Source organism: Lampetra planeri, chromosome 6 (genome assembly GCF_965212315.1).
Source record: "Lampetra planeri chromosome 6, kcLamPlan1.2.h2, whole genome shotgun sequence".
Lineage (NCBI taxonomy): Eukaryota > Metazoa > Chordata > Hyperoartia > Petromyzontiformes > Petromyzontidae > Lampetra > Lampetra planeri.
Genome location: NC_136112.1, coordinates 9,347,635 through 9,363,917, shown reverse-complemented (window position 1 = coordinate 9,363,917; position 16,283 = coordinate 9,347,635). Strand labels below are relative to the sequence as shown.

The 16,283-nt window shown below is 41.3% G+C and overlaps 1 protein-coding gene across 1 annotated transcript in view; it reads left to right on the top strand.

Moving 5' to 3' along the window:
* The first annotated feature begins 932 nt into the window (after positions 1–932).
* Positions 933–16,283, top strand: part of LOC144719508 (uncharacterized) — a 50,716-nt gene continuing 35,365 nt past the window's right edge. The window contains exon 1 of the mRNA XM_078595501.1: positions 933–2,626. Within this exon, the coding sequence (XP_078451627.1) occupies positions 2,557–2,626 (70 nt within the window). The 5' untranslated portion in view covers positions 933–2,556. The remainder of the gene's footprint in view (positions 2,627–16,283) is intronic.

Below are 16,283 nucleotides of genomic sequence, written 5' to 3'. Positions count from 1 at the left end.
GCATGAAGCTGCGTTTGTTGTGAAGTTTCTGTTCAAGACCGTTAGACTCCTCTTGATTGTGGAAATGAAAAGTGGAGCAACGTTAATGAACTGTATGGATTTAGACCCGTATAATTGCACAAGGTTATTTACTAAATTGAGGCAGTGCTCATCTCCTGTTTACAGCCCTTGAGCCAGTCGTGGAAATTCCACCTTTCTATGGTGGGGCAGAGTTTATCCATAGGACAAACCACCTGCACACTGGGGCAAACTATCCGTGCTAAGAAATATAACATGCGTTCCATTGTGATTTTGCGTAGAAGTAATGGTTAGTTGTTTGCCATTGCGTTACGAACCCGGTGACCTAAGTTCAATTTACCATCCAACTATCACATCAGTTGCGAGTTATATGCGAACCAGTCCTGGGTCCCCCCTTCACACCATTCGCCACTGGCTATCGTGGTGAAGTATTTTGAAACAGCCCCTATGGCCGATACAGCATCAGGAGGCATTCAGCTATTGGTGGATATGCAAAGGGCTGTACGTGATTCAGGTGATCTGGAGTAAACGTGCATATTGTATAGATACAAAGCTTCAACCCTTCTTGAAATAAACTCAAAACATGTTTTCTACATTGATATGTGAAACATACCACACAGGGAATGTATAGATTTTCCATGTAATTAATGCTTATCACCAGTATAGTACACTCACTGGCGGAGCCAGTGGGGGGTGGCACGTGCCCCCCTAATGATCCGATCGAAATCCCTCATTTCGATCGGATCATTGGGGTTTATCTCCATATATATAAAAGGCAAAGTTGTGAATATGTGTCTGTTCACAATATTTAGCGTACTTCCCGACATGCAACAAACTGGAAATTTTGCATGTGGGTACTTTCCAAACTGGACACCATGCAAACATAAAAATACACTTTTTGGGGGGGGGGGGGGGGCTCGATAATGCATTCATTTTTTGCACGGCAAGTGAGTTGTGACGTCACACCTGTCACGTGACCCGCGCACGTGGAAGCGTAACGCATTGTAGTGTAGCGGGTAGCGCGCCGCGCTACGAACCCACGACCCAAGTTAGATTCCCGCTCACGGCCACCACCGGTGACGATTATTTGAACCGGTCCTGGGCCTCCCCTAGGTCGACTCGGCCTCAAACGAGTAACTGGTGTGGTGTGTGAACATCGCCACTGGGGAGACAAAGGTACATCCAAGTCCCGGGTAGTAAAGCTAGTTAGTAATAAATCGGCATTTTGCGACCCCCACTGCCACTGTGTAGCATGAGATGATATGACAATAGTCTGAGTCCATAATTGGCCATAAGTAACGGCAAACCAGTTATAAGTGACTCAGAATTGTGCCCAGTTGCGTATACAGGACACGACTTCCCTGAAGGCATTCACCTTCAGTGAGCGCGATGCCGATCACACAACGCGTTTCGAATTCGACCCTCGATCGATGGCTGCGCCATCTCCGCACACGCGTCGAATAAAAAGCAAGGGACGCGTCCTTACTAACAACTCCTCTATCATGTTTCATTGCTGGAGGGGTTGCCCCCCCCCCCACCTGAAAATCCTGGCTCTGCCTTTGAGGACACTTAATGACATGAATAACTTTGCATGTCACCGTGAAAGATCCCACCAAGAGACACTGGCAGAGCACCCCCACTCATAAGTGGAAGGTCGTGCTTTCAACTCCTCATCGGACATCGACTCACCCCATCATCTCTCGATCCGACTAAATGAGAACCCCCTTTGTAGGAAAGCAGCAGTGGCTATCACGTGACACGGCAACTTGTCGCCGTACGAATTGCCATCGATTAGCATTGCCAAGTGCTTGTCCAAGTACTGTACGTGGACATTTCTTTTGTTGACTTTATCCACACACACACACTGGTAACCAGTAGCTGGCTTCACCCGCTATATCTATTGACATTAGCATTGCACTGCACGGGAGAAATATTAATTTGTTTACTGATGATGGGGATCCCTTGCCTCCGATTAGTACGGTGCGAAAGAAGTTCAACATGCATAAATACACATCATGTAGTTGAATGTGTGTTTTTCACAAGACTTCAAACAAAGAAAACACTTTAGGCTGACCCTGCCCTATGAGTAAAACCAATCGGTCCCTTTGGTCTTACTTTGGGGATCTCAAATTAGACATTTTCGATTTTTGGATATTTCTTGTTCAAAAAGTAGTCGACTCGACTGGACTTTTGCCGAATTTTAGCTCTCTGTCGCCTACAGTCCTTCTAGAAAATCGTTACAATTTAAATCACTCGATCAGCATCGTGCGTATGTAGTTCTATGCAGAAACGTAAGAATACTTGTAGTGTTTGAATGGCATGTATGCCATGCATGCTTAAGCTCAGCAAGTGACACCAAAACACAGGCGGGGGGCCCACGTGCCGCGGGGTTGGTGAAGGCAGTGGTTGGGTTTCAGGGGAAGAGGGAGGCAGGGAATGGAGCGTTCGTGCAGCTAAGGGCAACTTGCGGGGGCGGTGGGAGTGAGAGCGGGGTCTGAACACTGCACAAAAGCGCGGTTCTAATCGAGGCGGGAGCACATGACCTGCCGTGGTCGCTTGGGTGAGCGAGAGATTTTCTGCCATCACTCCACACTCAAAAAACACCCACGTGAGTTCTGAACGTGTGCCTGCAGTTCCAGTTCGTAATGACAACATAATATGTAAAAGAAAAAATCGATGTCTAAGTTAAACCATTTTGAGTCATTGTTATTGCTTCGCTGTTAATGTTTTGCTGTGAGCAGATATGATTTTTGCAGCTTTGTGGATGGCTTGCACTCTGTCTGGACGTGTTGCTTAGCGGCACATCGTGTTTGTAAGTTGTACAAATTATTTTTAGCAGTGCATGTAATGTCACTATACTAGCGTGAAATTGGAATTTAGTTGGGTTTTTTTATTATGTGCCTTACGAACAGCTTTTTAAAACCAACAGCTTTACGGGCACAACGCAACTAATTAAAACTGCGTTATTTGATATATGTGCCAATATGTTTGGGGGGGGGAGTCTGAAGCGTAAGTGAACTTGAGAAAGGTATTCAAGAGTAGCCTGTGGAATAGCGCTTCTTTGTTGAGTTAGAAGAGTTGTCTGCTGGTGGCATCGCTCGGCCAGCTTCAACAACTGTCTCCTATAAACTCCTGTCTCCTTGCTGCTGCTGTCTGCCACTAAGACATAAGTCCTTGGTAACAATGTGGACCTTATTCTTGGTTCTTTCGGTAAAGTCACGTAGAAGGGAAATAATAAAATAATAAAAGCACACCTGATTATGCTTGCTTGTGTTGCATTCGAAACGTCGTGAGAATGTTATTGTTTTATTTTTATTATTTTATTATTTCCCTTCTACGTGACTTTACCGAAAGAACCACGAATATGAATCCCTGCAGTCACGAAAGTTTTAAGTCGAAATGTGTACCTTGTCTCCACATGACGAATCGGACATGTCTGCGTAACTGCTCTGCCTACAGCGGAATATTCATAATAAAGGTTTTTGGGTTAGATCGCCTAAGTATAAATGTGTCGATAACCACCTATTCGAGGTCGTAACTATTTGGCATTTTGTTTACGCCACAACTCCTTTACTGATTGGGCGTGTCGGGAGGTGGAGGGTTTCGACACATTTATACTTATGCGATCTAAACCAAAAACCTTTATTATGAATAATGTCATGGTGTGCAACTGCAGGATGTTAAGCATTGTAGAGAAAGCCATTCTTCACTTAGCATGTTAACAATGCAGGACTGTCCGATCTGCTTTTCCACATTTAAATGTTCCAAAAGGCATTAATTCCATGTATTGGTTGGTTTGCCTGTTGTTGTTTTTTTAAGTCAAAAGCAAGGAATTGTGGTTATGTATATGTAACCACATGTATGCAGGTTTTCTCGCTTTGTGCGATACATGCTTTCCAACAAAACTGCGTACAAAGCGAAACCGCACGACACACAATGTTGTTCCGCCTCCGATCGCAAAGATGCATACGAGTGCATTTTAACCGCATTTCGCAAATTTTGGGTAGTAATAGATTAGCTGCATATACGCAGAATCGCACAAACGAACCAGCATAAAACGAGGTAAACATGTGTCCATAATAGAAGCCTTTCCATGAGTTATGATAGGGAATGGTTTTTGTATGTTTGAAAGTTTCTTATTTTTAAAAAGTCCATGGCAGGAACACCTAACGATGTCTGTGATAAATGCGCAGCTGTGCTGTTAACACCAGCATCGCTGTGAAGTTGACCGTGACCCTTTCCAGCTGTGGTTGCATGTGACAGCACAGCATAGCACACATCGACATTGCACGGAAAAGAATGAATGATACGTTTGTTGGCCAACAGGTTTCCATCTCTCCCCGAGCAGTTGTTGTGTTGGTCCTTTGATAATGAATCACGTGTTGCTCTGGCATAACATTCTTAATGCTGGCCTATACTATACATGAAAATAAGAGGTGGTTTTATCTGGATGTGTTCGAATGGGGTTGTTACATTCTGTCAAAGGTGCCTACAGACTAAATGAAGATATTCAGGAAAATAAATATTTAATATCCACAGGAATGTACACACGTGGGTATTGGGTGAAGCCAGACGTTTGTTTTTGAGTTTCGTGTTGACCGCACATGTGTGCCCAAAGCAACCATCGCACGCATGGCTTAATGGATACCGTGTGTTGCCGTGTGCTGTGGGGATGGTGTGCGAGCTATTGGTGAGCAAGACAGGTCTGGAATGATTATTAATTCCACACGTACTTTGTTGTTGTTGTTGTGGGTGGTGGTGCGCTGTTGTAGCTTTGTGTTATCTCTGTGGTTCTGAGCGAGCTTACTTGAGCATCTTTTGCTGTCACTCACCACCCGGTCACGCGGTACGAAATGTTCACACGGACTGACATTTGCACAGGTGTATGCGTGTATATAATCCCTTTGGTGAATGGGATGTTGATTTTATTTTGTTATCACGTTTCGAACGCCTCCTCTTAGCCTTGCGGCTTCATTCAAAGGGCAACCTGCCATATAAATAGTAATGAGACGTAGCATTTACCTTTTACTTTCACTTCAACACAAAGTATAGTTCGCATGGGGTGGAGCAGTGGTTAGCCCACTACATTGTGAACCCGATGACCTGAGTTTGATTTCCAGCCACGGCTGATGAAGGCAAAGCCAAGGGATAAAGATTCCCTTTTACCGGCACCATACAGCATGGGTTGAGTCAGGAAAGTTTCTTCAAAGTAAAGTGTCAATGGGCTTAGTGTAAGCAGGATTGTTTCTACACAAGAAAAGTTTTAGCCAAAAATTACATTAAAAAATATTTCCAAGAAAAATCAAATACTGTAGCTTGTTTATTCAAATTTACTTTACAAATCTCAAAACATCAAGGGGGGGGGGGGGGCGGTTGGTTGATGAGAATAATACAATGTCAGAACATTGTGATCCAGAGTTTAAAGTTTGGAAGCCACTTGTGTTAAGCGGGGTTTTTCAAGTGGAGCTCGTTGATGACTTCAGTCTGATCACTAATAACTGCTCGACACATCAAATAAGATGGATTTTTCCTCTTAATTTGGTTAAATTTAATCCCATAGGAATAAACATTTTCAGTTTGACATGAGATGGATGCTCTTTGCAGGGTCTTTGAGAAGTGTACCCACTGTGGATAAAGTGGTCAATTGAAGTGACTCTCAGGTGATGTCCTCCCCCAGGGTGATGCACTGCTAGCTGCTAGAATTGTTTTCAGATAATGACGTGACACCATATTCACAATTGTAATATTATTTGAACATTTACATAAATATATGTTCATATCAATAGATGCCATACATCGTGTTGATATCAAATCTATTCAAACATGTTTTGGAATGTCTTGCTTTAAGAGCAACTTGTTTTTCGGTTTAACTCAACCTTTTTTCTTTTAACAACAAATATTTTGACACATTTCACTTAACATTTTTTTTCCCAACATTTCGCCAAAAAATATAACTCTATCTTTGCTGTTTGATATTTGAATACATATATACTGATTGGAAAATGTGCTCAAGGCACATGGCATATTGCTTTTCAGTATAAAATCCTATTTTCTAAAAGCACTCCAACCGTCTTGTGCTGACTTCTTTATATCGTAGTTTAAACCCTGGCCCACATTCAGTCGGTGTGCTCGGTATTCCGTGCTTACCAGTTTAATCCCTCCAACAATGTTTTTTTAAAAATAAAATCTATTTTTTGGGTAATTCATCTTGTGCCATTGATTGTGATTCTCTGCCTGACTCTTCTGACTTGTATCTTGTTACTTTATGTAATCTTAATGGAAATGTTCCGTCGATTTAAATGGTTTTGATAAATTGTATACATTTTACTCGTGTCATGTTTTTGTGAGACCTTAGATGACTTGTCAGTTGCCACTTTCATTATGTGATACTATAATATCACATCCATTTTTAGTCTGAACAACACATGCATTATTATCATTATTATTGTTTGTCTTATTCTCAGGTTTTTTCGGTAAAGTCACGTAGGTAAAACATTAAAAGTAATGAAAGTAAAATAAAAACAAAACAAAAATAAAAATAAAATTCACGACGTTTCGGAGGCAACACAAGTCTCCGTCATCAGGTGGGACCGTCACAGCCAGATTAGCTGCATCAAGTGAAGCAATGATTCAAAATGTAATCCCTTATAACTTGCTTGTGTTGCCTCCGAAACGTCGTGAATTTTATTTTTATTTTTGTTTTGTTTTTATTTTACTTTCATTACTTTTAATGTTTTACCTACGTGACTTTACCGAAAAAACCTGAGAATATGAATCATTGCAGTCACGAAAGCTTCAAATCTAGAATTGTTTGTCTTCTTCTAATAAAAGAGACTGTGTGTGTAAGAATGTCAGCCACTGGAAAGTGTTTGTGAAGAGACTGCATTTGTAACGTTGGAAATAGTTTCCAAGGGGAAACAAATAAAAGGCCAAGTAGGAAATGAAATTCCGAGAAGGTCAAACCTCAGATTTATTTTAAAGTTCATACACAGCGATGTGAGTTAGAAACATGCATTTAGCGTATTTGAATGTGATACATTTCCACATGATTAAGCCACTTCGTCGAGCCATCATTTGTGGCCAGTCGTTTCTGTAAAATATCTGTATAGCTCAGTGGGCCTTATCTAGTAAAACATTTTTAAACTAAACTGTTGTTGCAACCCTACTTACCTTTCTATTCCAACTGAACCCTCTGCCTTTGTGAACGCAACTGCACTGACCGATGATAATTGGGCAAATGTGTAACTAGTTTAAACATCGCACTTTAATGCTAACCAAGGGGCACGTAACGATCCCACTGCCCAGTGTTGCGTTGATTTGCATTGGATTGCATTGGATTAATTCGTGATTCATTTGAGGAACTTAACTTTCTCATGCTGTTGCAGGGGCGGTTTCTTCATTAGGGCGATTGGGCGACGCACCACCAATGTCATTCAACCACAGAGTTTCGCGAGCCGTTACTGTGCCTCTGGATATAGTCAAATCAGCGTCATGCTACGTTCTGTGGAGTACCGCCTCTTTTTGGGCGATTTCACTCCGGCTGAGAATCGCCCAGAGTGTTCCCATAGACTTACATTCAAAGATGTTTTTTTTCGAACGGCGGGCGCTGCAATGCATTCTCTATGGCTTCCGGGAGGGCTCGCACTAACGTGCTTACGTCATCATACGTAAGCACGTTTCATCCAACAATATTTGTCGCCACCTAGTGGAATCTTTAATAAAAGAAACTGAGTGGATTGTAATAATAGTGAGTATAGAAACAAACAAGATGTATTGTAAGAGTCACTTTATTTTTCATTAATATTAAAGAAGTGAAGTTGCCTTTACATGCTTAAGCTGTTAATTTATCCATTGCATGGGTGGACCTTATCCTTATCAATCATCCAGACATTTGCCCCCCCTGAGAGATTTTGCAGGAGCCGCCACTGTGCTGTTGTATTGCTTCTCGTAGTTTTCTACCACGTTCGCATTGTTTAATAGTTCCATTAGCCTAAATTCAGTGGCACGTCGTTTGAAAAAGACACGGCTTATAAAACGTGATACAAATAGAACCTCCAGCCAGCGTTTCCCCTATGCAAAGGCGTCTTGCAGTGATATTTTTATCAGCATATTATTTGCATAATTCCAAAATTATCATTTCTAACAAATGAATGATTCGATCTATGTATCATGAATGTAAACGTCTTATTTTAATCAATGAATTGATGCATCGCTCTCCGCCTGCTAGGCAAGAGATAGCTGCCGGCAATGGTTGGATGGGACGTAATCTTTGCAGAAGTACCAGATTCTATAGGAAACATATAAAAGCTTGGTAATCTGCTTAAGATGTGTAGTTTGAAAATGCAATCCCACTGGCGTTTACAGTCCACTCATTGAGATGGTACGTACCGTGAAAAGTACAACAAAAACAAGTTATCTTGTTCATCCACGTTATGTTCTTACACACGGATGGCTTTTTTGACCACTTTCTCACCAAGTAAAAAAAATAGAAACTGCATGAGGACCCTGTGAAGTTTTGATCTCCAGTGTGTAGGAAGTGCATTCTTATAATGCAGGGCAGAAACAACAAGCCTCTTGTGATGGCACAGTGAATCAGAGAAAAACACGACAAAGACTTTTTCTTGTAGCCACACACTGAATGCCATCCTTTTTATGACATAATTATGTTCACAATTTACAGCATTGACTTTAAAGCCGAGCTCATGCGTGGCGGTTTGCAACTCAAACACAGAGTAGGAGGGTGGCCATTGCTAAATGACGCATTCACTTGCGAATAGATTGATAGAATTAAACTCAGTCATTATTTTTTTTTATTAACGGAGTCGTCTGCCAATCTTGGAAATCTGCAGAATATTCTGGCAAGGTTAGCAGATGTATGGGGTAGAGTCAGCGTATTATGAAGTGGAGTAAGCAATAAAACAACATATATAAACATTCAAAATGGGGACCTCAAAATAAAGGAACAATAACTGAGTATTCTGCAGAAAAAAAAATGTCTGCAAAGCTCAAGGAAACCACAAAAGCCAATAACTTGTGAAACCTTTAACTCCCTGAAATAGTTAATATATAATGACTACCTATTTATATATTTTACGTGCAATGGTTTATATGCGTAGTTATTTTGCGACCAGCAACGTACCCGTTGCATGTACAGCCCTTTTGTCAATCCACGACTGGACGAGGACCTCCCCATGCCATGTTGGTCATGGGGGTGATTTGACCATACTTCCCCACATTGGTAAGTTGTGGGCTGGGGAAGGCGATGCATAAGGCTCAAGATACACCCATCAAATCACGTGCTACGTTTGGCGTTTTTCACTTCATGCAAACCATTTGCAAAACAAATGTTGACATTACGCTTAGTCTAATGAAGCGTATTGACCTGTACAAACGAGACGGTGATAGTGAGGCAAAAGAGAATACATTATTGACGCAAGTCCCCGTGGAGGTGAACCGTTACACCCCTAACAGAAGAGACTGCACAAGAGGGCGCTCTGGAGAGCCCCTCTAGATGGTATTTGGCCTACTCTTCCAGAATGTCCATGCGTTTTGTATAGAGGTGGGAGTACCCACACTTTACCCCTCCACACGCAACCTGCCGATCGACCAACTATGATGTACCAATTTCTACTGCTGGGTGGACAATGGCTGGTGGATTTAAGAAAGTTTGTACACTCTTCGCAATACTTTAATCAATGAAAGGTGATGGCATCACGGGACAATGTTGAATAGTGATCGACATAGGAAGGCCTTCATCCAGCAGTGGACTGACCTTGGTAAATGATGATGTGGAGGATGATACGTTCATGAGTCACGGTGTTTTTGCATCTTCCAGGCAAAGCAGGGATATTTTGCCAACGGGAGTCAGGGAGGTTGCACTGTATGTCTTGCTGGTGGCTGCATGGGGCGCAAGTGGTTTGAGATGTTTAGCTGTGGCACAAGCAAAAATTGAGTTTTTTTTCTTTACTGCCCGTTAAATTCCTGTGCTCTGACGCACTGAAACGCCACCGTGAATTTCAGGATTGACTCTGTCGGAAAGCATTTATAAGTTGCATAATGCGATAAGTGTTCGCTGGGAGTGTATGGTGGGAGGCGGAACCTAATCAGTGTCTCAGAAGTGTGGGTGGGGGAATTCAGCGTGCGGACAGATTGGAACTCTCTGCTAACCATTAACGCAAGGTCAATATAATCTTCATGAGAATTTGTGCCAAATCGTTTTCTTGGTTTTCTTACACACACGGTTACCTACCTATACGGGAGCTCCATGTATTCCACAATGTTATTGCCACCACCCCCACCCCTTCCTGCCCTACTGACAATTGACAGTAAGGCAACAAAGGCAACTTCGAGTGCTTAACGTGGATTTTTGTTTTCATCGTCAGTCATGATCAATCCACTTTCTGGGTGAAGGGCTCCCCACCCCATTGCAATCACTCATGATCTCGTGCAGCATCTAGCTCCTGCAGAAGAACTGCTTTCATCTTCTTGGTTCTTTCGGTAAAGTCACGTAGAAGGGAAATAATAAAAAATAAAACATAATAAAATAATTCTCACGACGTTTCGGCCACAACGCAAGCAGTCGTCATCAGGTGAAGAACAGGTCTGTCGGAAAGACAGACCTGTTCGGAAAGACAGACCTGTTCTTCACCTGAGGACGGCTGCTTGTGTTGTGGCCGAAACGTCGTGAGAATTGTATTTTATTATGTTTGATTTTTATTATTTTATTAGTTCCCTTCTACGTGACTTTACCGAAAGAACCAAGAAGTTGAATCCCTGCAGTCACGAAAGCTTTAAATCGAAAAAAGAACTGCTTTCATTACTCCATCTCCATTGCAGAAGTCCTACTGGGGATGTTCCCTCTTTTGGCTGCCACTGGCTGCCACTCCATTGTAAGTTTCGACCACGAACTACCTTCCTGTCTAGCGATGTGTCTTTGTCTCTGTTTCATCCAAACAAGAACCTCTCCATGCCTCTGTAAGCTTTTCAGTTTTTGTTCCATTTCCTTTGTCAATGTCCGTGTGCATAAATCATTAAAAGAAAGGTGTTTTTTTATCAGTGTGTACGACCTGCTATGGTCATTAACAAAAAAAATAGATATAGAACTAAAACTGAAAAATGTGCAAAGAAGCATGGGGGAACACATGGATGAGAGAACATACGGAGGTAAATCACATCATCCAACCTGATGATGATTGCTTGTGTTGCAGTCGAAACGTCGTGAGAATTGTATTGTTTTATATTTGTATTATTTCATTATTTCCCTTCTACGTGACTTTACCGAAAGAACCAAGAATATAATACCATCCAACCTGTTAATAAAAGTGGGTTTATAAGGACACGTTGCAAGAAGGGATGAAAGACAATGGTCAAGAATAATAATGGAGTGGCAGCCAACGAATGGAATGCGTTCGAGAGGAGACGGAGCGATTGAATAAACTCACGTGCAGGTGCTGGACTTGTGGCATAGCAAGACCGTGAGAAGTGGCGACAGATTGGGGAGGCCTTCATCCAGCCTCGGATGGATCATGGCTGATGATGATCTCATAGTAGGTAATATACTTCGCTTCAAAACTGTCCCCTTGAGATCCATTGATTTGTTGCCTTTTAATATCAAGTTCATTTTTCCAAAAAGCATTACAACTTGTTTTTATCTGTTTTTAATTCAAAAATATGGACATCATGCACACATGTTTAAGGCCTACAAGCCTTTCTTATGAAGATGTGGATGTTTTCTAGCACATTTTGGCACCCAGTAGAGTTTCACTGTGTGACCACATTGTGGTGCTCATTGGTATCCATGCCGTTAGTTTTAAATTCACAGACTGAGGTGGCCGGATGATGACTCAGAGATCAGAAGACTGAGCTGGCACCGCTAAGAACTTGGGTTTGAAATCAGGCAGCTGCTTGTGCTTAAACAGTGTTTTAAAGTGTAGTGAGTTGATAATCTCAGCCCAGTCTCCAACGACTGCACGCAAAATTATCACATTAAATTACGTTTCAGCTCTGAGAATTAAAATCTAGGTTTTATTGTCACGCAACGAAAATAACTTTGATATATAGTGGGTTGGACAGTGCTGCCATTTACTGTCGACCAGAGGTCACTTTTAAGGATCTCAGAGGTAGTTCTGTGGTATCCTGTTCTGTGGGCTGTTATGTCATACGAAGTGTTGTGCTCCTCCGTGAGCTATCAGAATCAGGATAAAATTCGAGAAAATGTAAAGATAAATTTCACATTGTTAAGCCAGATTTTCAGGCTGTCAGAGAAACATGGTGACTTTATGGATAGAACATGATGGTTGAGAAACATTGCAGTCGATATAAATGTGATGCTATGTATATCACTGGTTTAATTCAAATGTTTTAACCCTACGTTTTGGTGACGCCTAGTGGGAAATAATCCACATACAAAATACACTGCAGTCATTTGAGTTTAGTGGTTTTGTGCAAGCATCGTTAGGTTAATGGAACTCCAAAGCAATGCCACCATATACTATGTTGAATTAAAATACTATATATACACTGCACTAAGCATGCAAGAGATGCAGTATTGAACCTCAGCCAAAGTGTGCTTAGCATTAGTGATGCTAGGACATTCCTCTACACTTACGCAACGTTTTTGAATAACTGTATTAAAGCAAAAAGGTATAAAGTGTAATGATTCACACCCCCCCCCCCCCTACGGTGACTCAATAAATTGTCATGATTCATGGTCAAGATTTGATTCAAGAAATCTAGATTTTATTTCGATTTAAAGATTTCGTGACTGCAGGGATTCATTTGCTTGGTTCTTTCGGTAAAGTCACGTAGAAGGGAAGTAATAAAATAATAAAAAAAAAACATAATAAAATAATTCTCACGACGTTTCGGCCACAACGCAAGCAGCCGTCCTCAGGTGAAAACCAGGTCTGTCGAGGCGACAGCGTCTGAATGAAACAGCACCATGCTTGGAGCATATATTTAAGCTGGGTTGGAAGGGGGGGAAAGGGCGCCTTGACAAAATAATTTGCATATCAAGAGGAATTTAGCATATTTATGGGAAATGCAGGTATGTGATTAGTACTACTTATGCCCGTGCATTATGCAGGATTAGCAGCATCAAAGGGAGGGGATATGTGACTTTACCGAAAGAACCAAGAAGATAAATCTAGATTTTGTTTAATATATGTGAATGTAGTGGCCACTGGTGGATATGCAAGGGTAACATGAACCCGTACCATATAATACATATCAATTTAAAACGTGTTTTTTACTCACATTAGTCAACGCATGCATCATGAGATTAGTAATTGATATGAGGAGATTAATAAAATAATGCAGTATTATAACTATCAAATACAACGTAAAAGAAACCGAGTAATTATTTACAAAAAAGTGACAATACTTGCGTCGTCTGACTTAGCAGATGACACTTTCAGGCAAGGCCCTCCAGACTATAGGCCACATTTACTCCCAATCCCAGTCTCTTCTACCTAGGCATTTATTGTCAAACGGTAATAGTTATAAAATATGTAATACAAATTTAATAATTTACAAATATAATGCAGCTGGTTTTTCTGTGCTCCACGATGTTGTCATTAAGTAATTTGTTTTAACTCAAAAGCAAATCATTGAATCTACGATAGATTTGATGAACAGAGTCTTAAACACTTGCTGCTGGATAATTTTGCCCTGGAGAGCCAATCGACAAAAACATTTGTATTCATCTTTGGAGACAAAGTACAGAGTTCTGCGTGTACTATATATTTTTACCCATAATGCTCTACAACAACACATCATGCAGCATATTGCTTGTTTCGCTTTAAACGGGGATTCATAGTTTAGATGGAGTGCTCTTGCCAATAACATATGGTAACCCACCAGCATTTGTATAAGCCTGACTGCTCATGTGACCCAGAAGGTCGAAACGAGCGTTTGCTTGCTTATAAAGCAAATCCTGCAGGATAATATATTCTGAAAAACAAGTGGGCAGATTGAATTAAACATACTTTTATTTGCATATGTATGTGCAGGCGCAAAATAGAGTTCTGCTTATATACTTTTTACACATTTGGTATTTTATTTTTATTTTACTTTTATTAATTTAAAAAAAAATTACCTACGTGACTTTACCGAAAAAACCTAAGAATATGATATTAAAAACTTTCCCCATCTCGTGTCATAAACGTATGTTTTTTAAAAATGACGTTTGCGTAGCGACCACTGCCCCCTTGTGTTAGTGTCTAGTTTATGAGTTTCCCCAGCGCACTACTGTGATTGCTACCGAGTAAATTCAGTCAGACTACCCCCGCATTGATCAGGATGACTTAACCGCACATTGCCACTGAGGCACAAAGGCAGCAATGGGCAATCATGGCTCTACTCTACTGATCATTCATACACCTATGTATGCGGAACTTCTTTCGCATCGTACGGAGCTCACTGTGCTAACCGGAGGTACGGGGAAGGGCAACTAAACACAAGAAGCAGTTCGAGAGAAATGGATTTCCAAAACTCGTATTAAACTGGAATACTGTCGTCTCCTTGTCCTACTGATGAATAAAATAATACGGCCACAATTACGACTATATTGAGATGGTGTTCTGCAATAAAGCGATGTGCCTATACACGTGGTACGGTGATGTGAAGTGACATACAAGGCACGATGGGAGCACTGATCCCGTGGTTACAATCGCACCTGTTTGCTTTCTGATATATCACCCTGCGTGTGTATTCTACAGCCCTTTGTCATCAATCTAATGATGGGTGCAAATCAAGCCACTATGGCACGCTCCTGGCCATTGGGCGTTGTAGTCAGGTGGCATATGTGGGGAGGGTTCGTCAGGGCCGCAATTTGAGAAGCACGGCATTATCCTCAACCAATGTTAGCCATACTCTTTGGTTTTTTCGGTAAAGTCACGTAGGTAAAAAATAAAAGAAATGAAAATAACTAAATTTAGATTTTAGTTGTTTTCATTTATTTAATTTAACTTTTTACCTACGTGACTTTACCGAAAAAAAGCAAAGAGTATGAATCAATTGCAGTCACGAAAGCTTCAAATCTAGAATCAATGTTAACCAATTAATTCGCCCCAAGCAATCCTCGCATTGTATCTCATTAGCCGTGCACTGTGTGCCGTGTGGCCATGATTCATGCCCCGACCTGCTGCAGTTGCTCTTCCCACAGGGCTCGTAATAAACACATAGCATGCGACTGAGCCAGCGTGAGCAGTGGTGATGGAACAGGTGCAGTGACCAAAGTGATCAAGGTGTTGTCGCATCACGTGGGGTGGTGGCTATGGTGCTAACCCAAAGCAGTGTCCAATGTTTCTAAGGGTCACAGTGGTGTTGTATGACACAATAACAATAATGCCCCTACTCAGTGTCTAGGTTGTTATTTTTATTACACGCTTTTATTTAACTCACTCTGTCTGTTGTTGTCTTTGTCGTATCCTCAAATCTTGTAACTCAATTTTAACCCACTTCCCAATGTGGTATCGACTGCAAACTTGGTATACTTATGTCATACCGATGACAATACTATATTCTATCAAACAAAAATATTTTTAAACCATCTTTTTTCATATGTTATGTTTCGCCTTGGGTCTAACTAACGTTGGCTGTAGATCACCACGTTATGGCAAGCTTCGGGGCCACTTCCTGGAGTCGTGGAGTGCTACCATTTCTTGTACGGTACGTTTCATTAAATCGTGTTTTTAAAAAAGCATTTTTAAATATTACTTATTTTCAGGAGTCATGTACCGCACTGGGATGTATGGCCAATTCCGTTGATGGGTGTTTGGGATGAAGGTGGAATCGGGTGTGCTCAGAGAAAACCCACGCTTATAACGGGTTATCACTCAAAGTTCTTCACAGATAGGTTCAAGATTGTATTGCGGTATGATAATCGAGCTAGCTCGCAGCCCAAACCTACAATTCTTGATTCTCCCAGGTAGTCTCCCATAAATGTACTTACCAGGCTCAACCCCATTTTAGGTTCTGAAATATGACATCGAGGCTGTACAAAGTTATTTGTGTCGCAATTTTTTTTTCTGGGAAGCAAATGGTTTATTGAGCTACTGTATTTTCAATCATAGGAACATCTACCTAACCCCGAGCTGCACCTCTATGGTTTCGTGAAAGAAAATTAGTTCAGCTCTTAGTGACACTTTATATCTTGGCGAGAGGGCATGACTGGCAGAGAATGATACATCTTGGGTTACGACAGGAGTGCATCGCTTCTCTAATGACACTGGGCTGAGTTCACTTCTCTACAAATTGCTCATCCC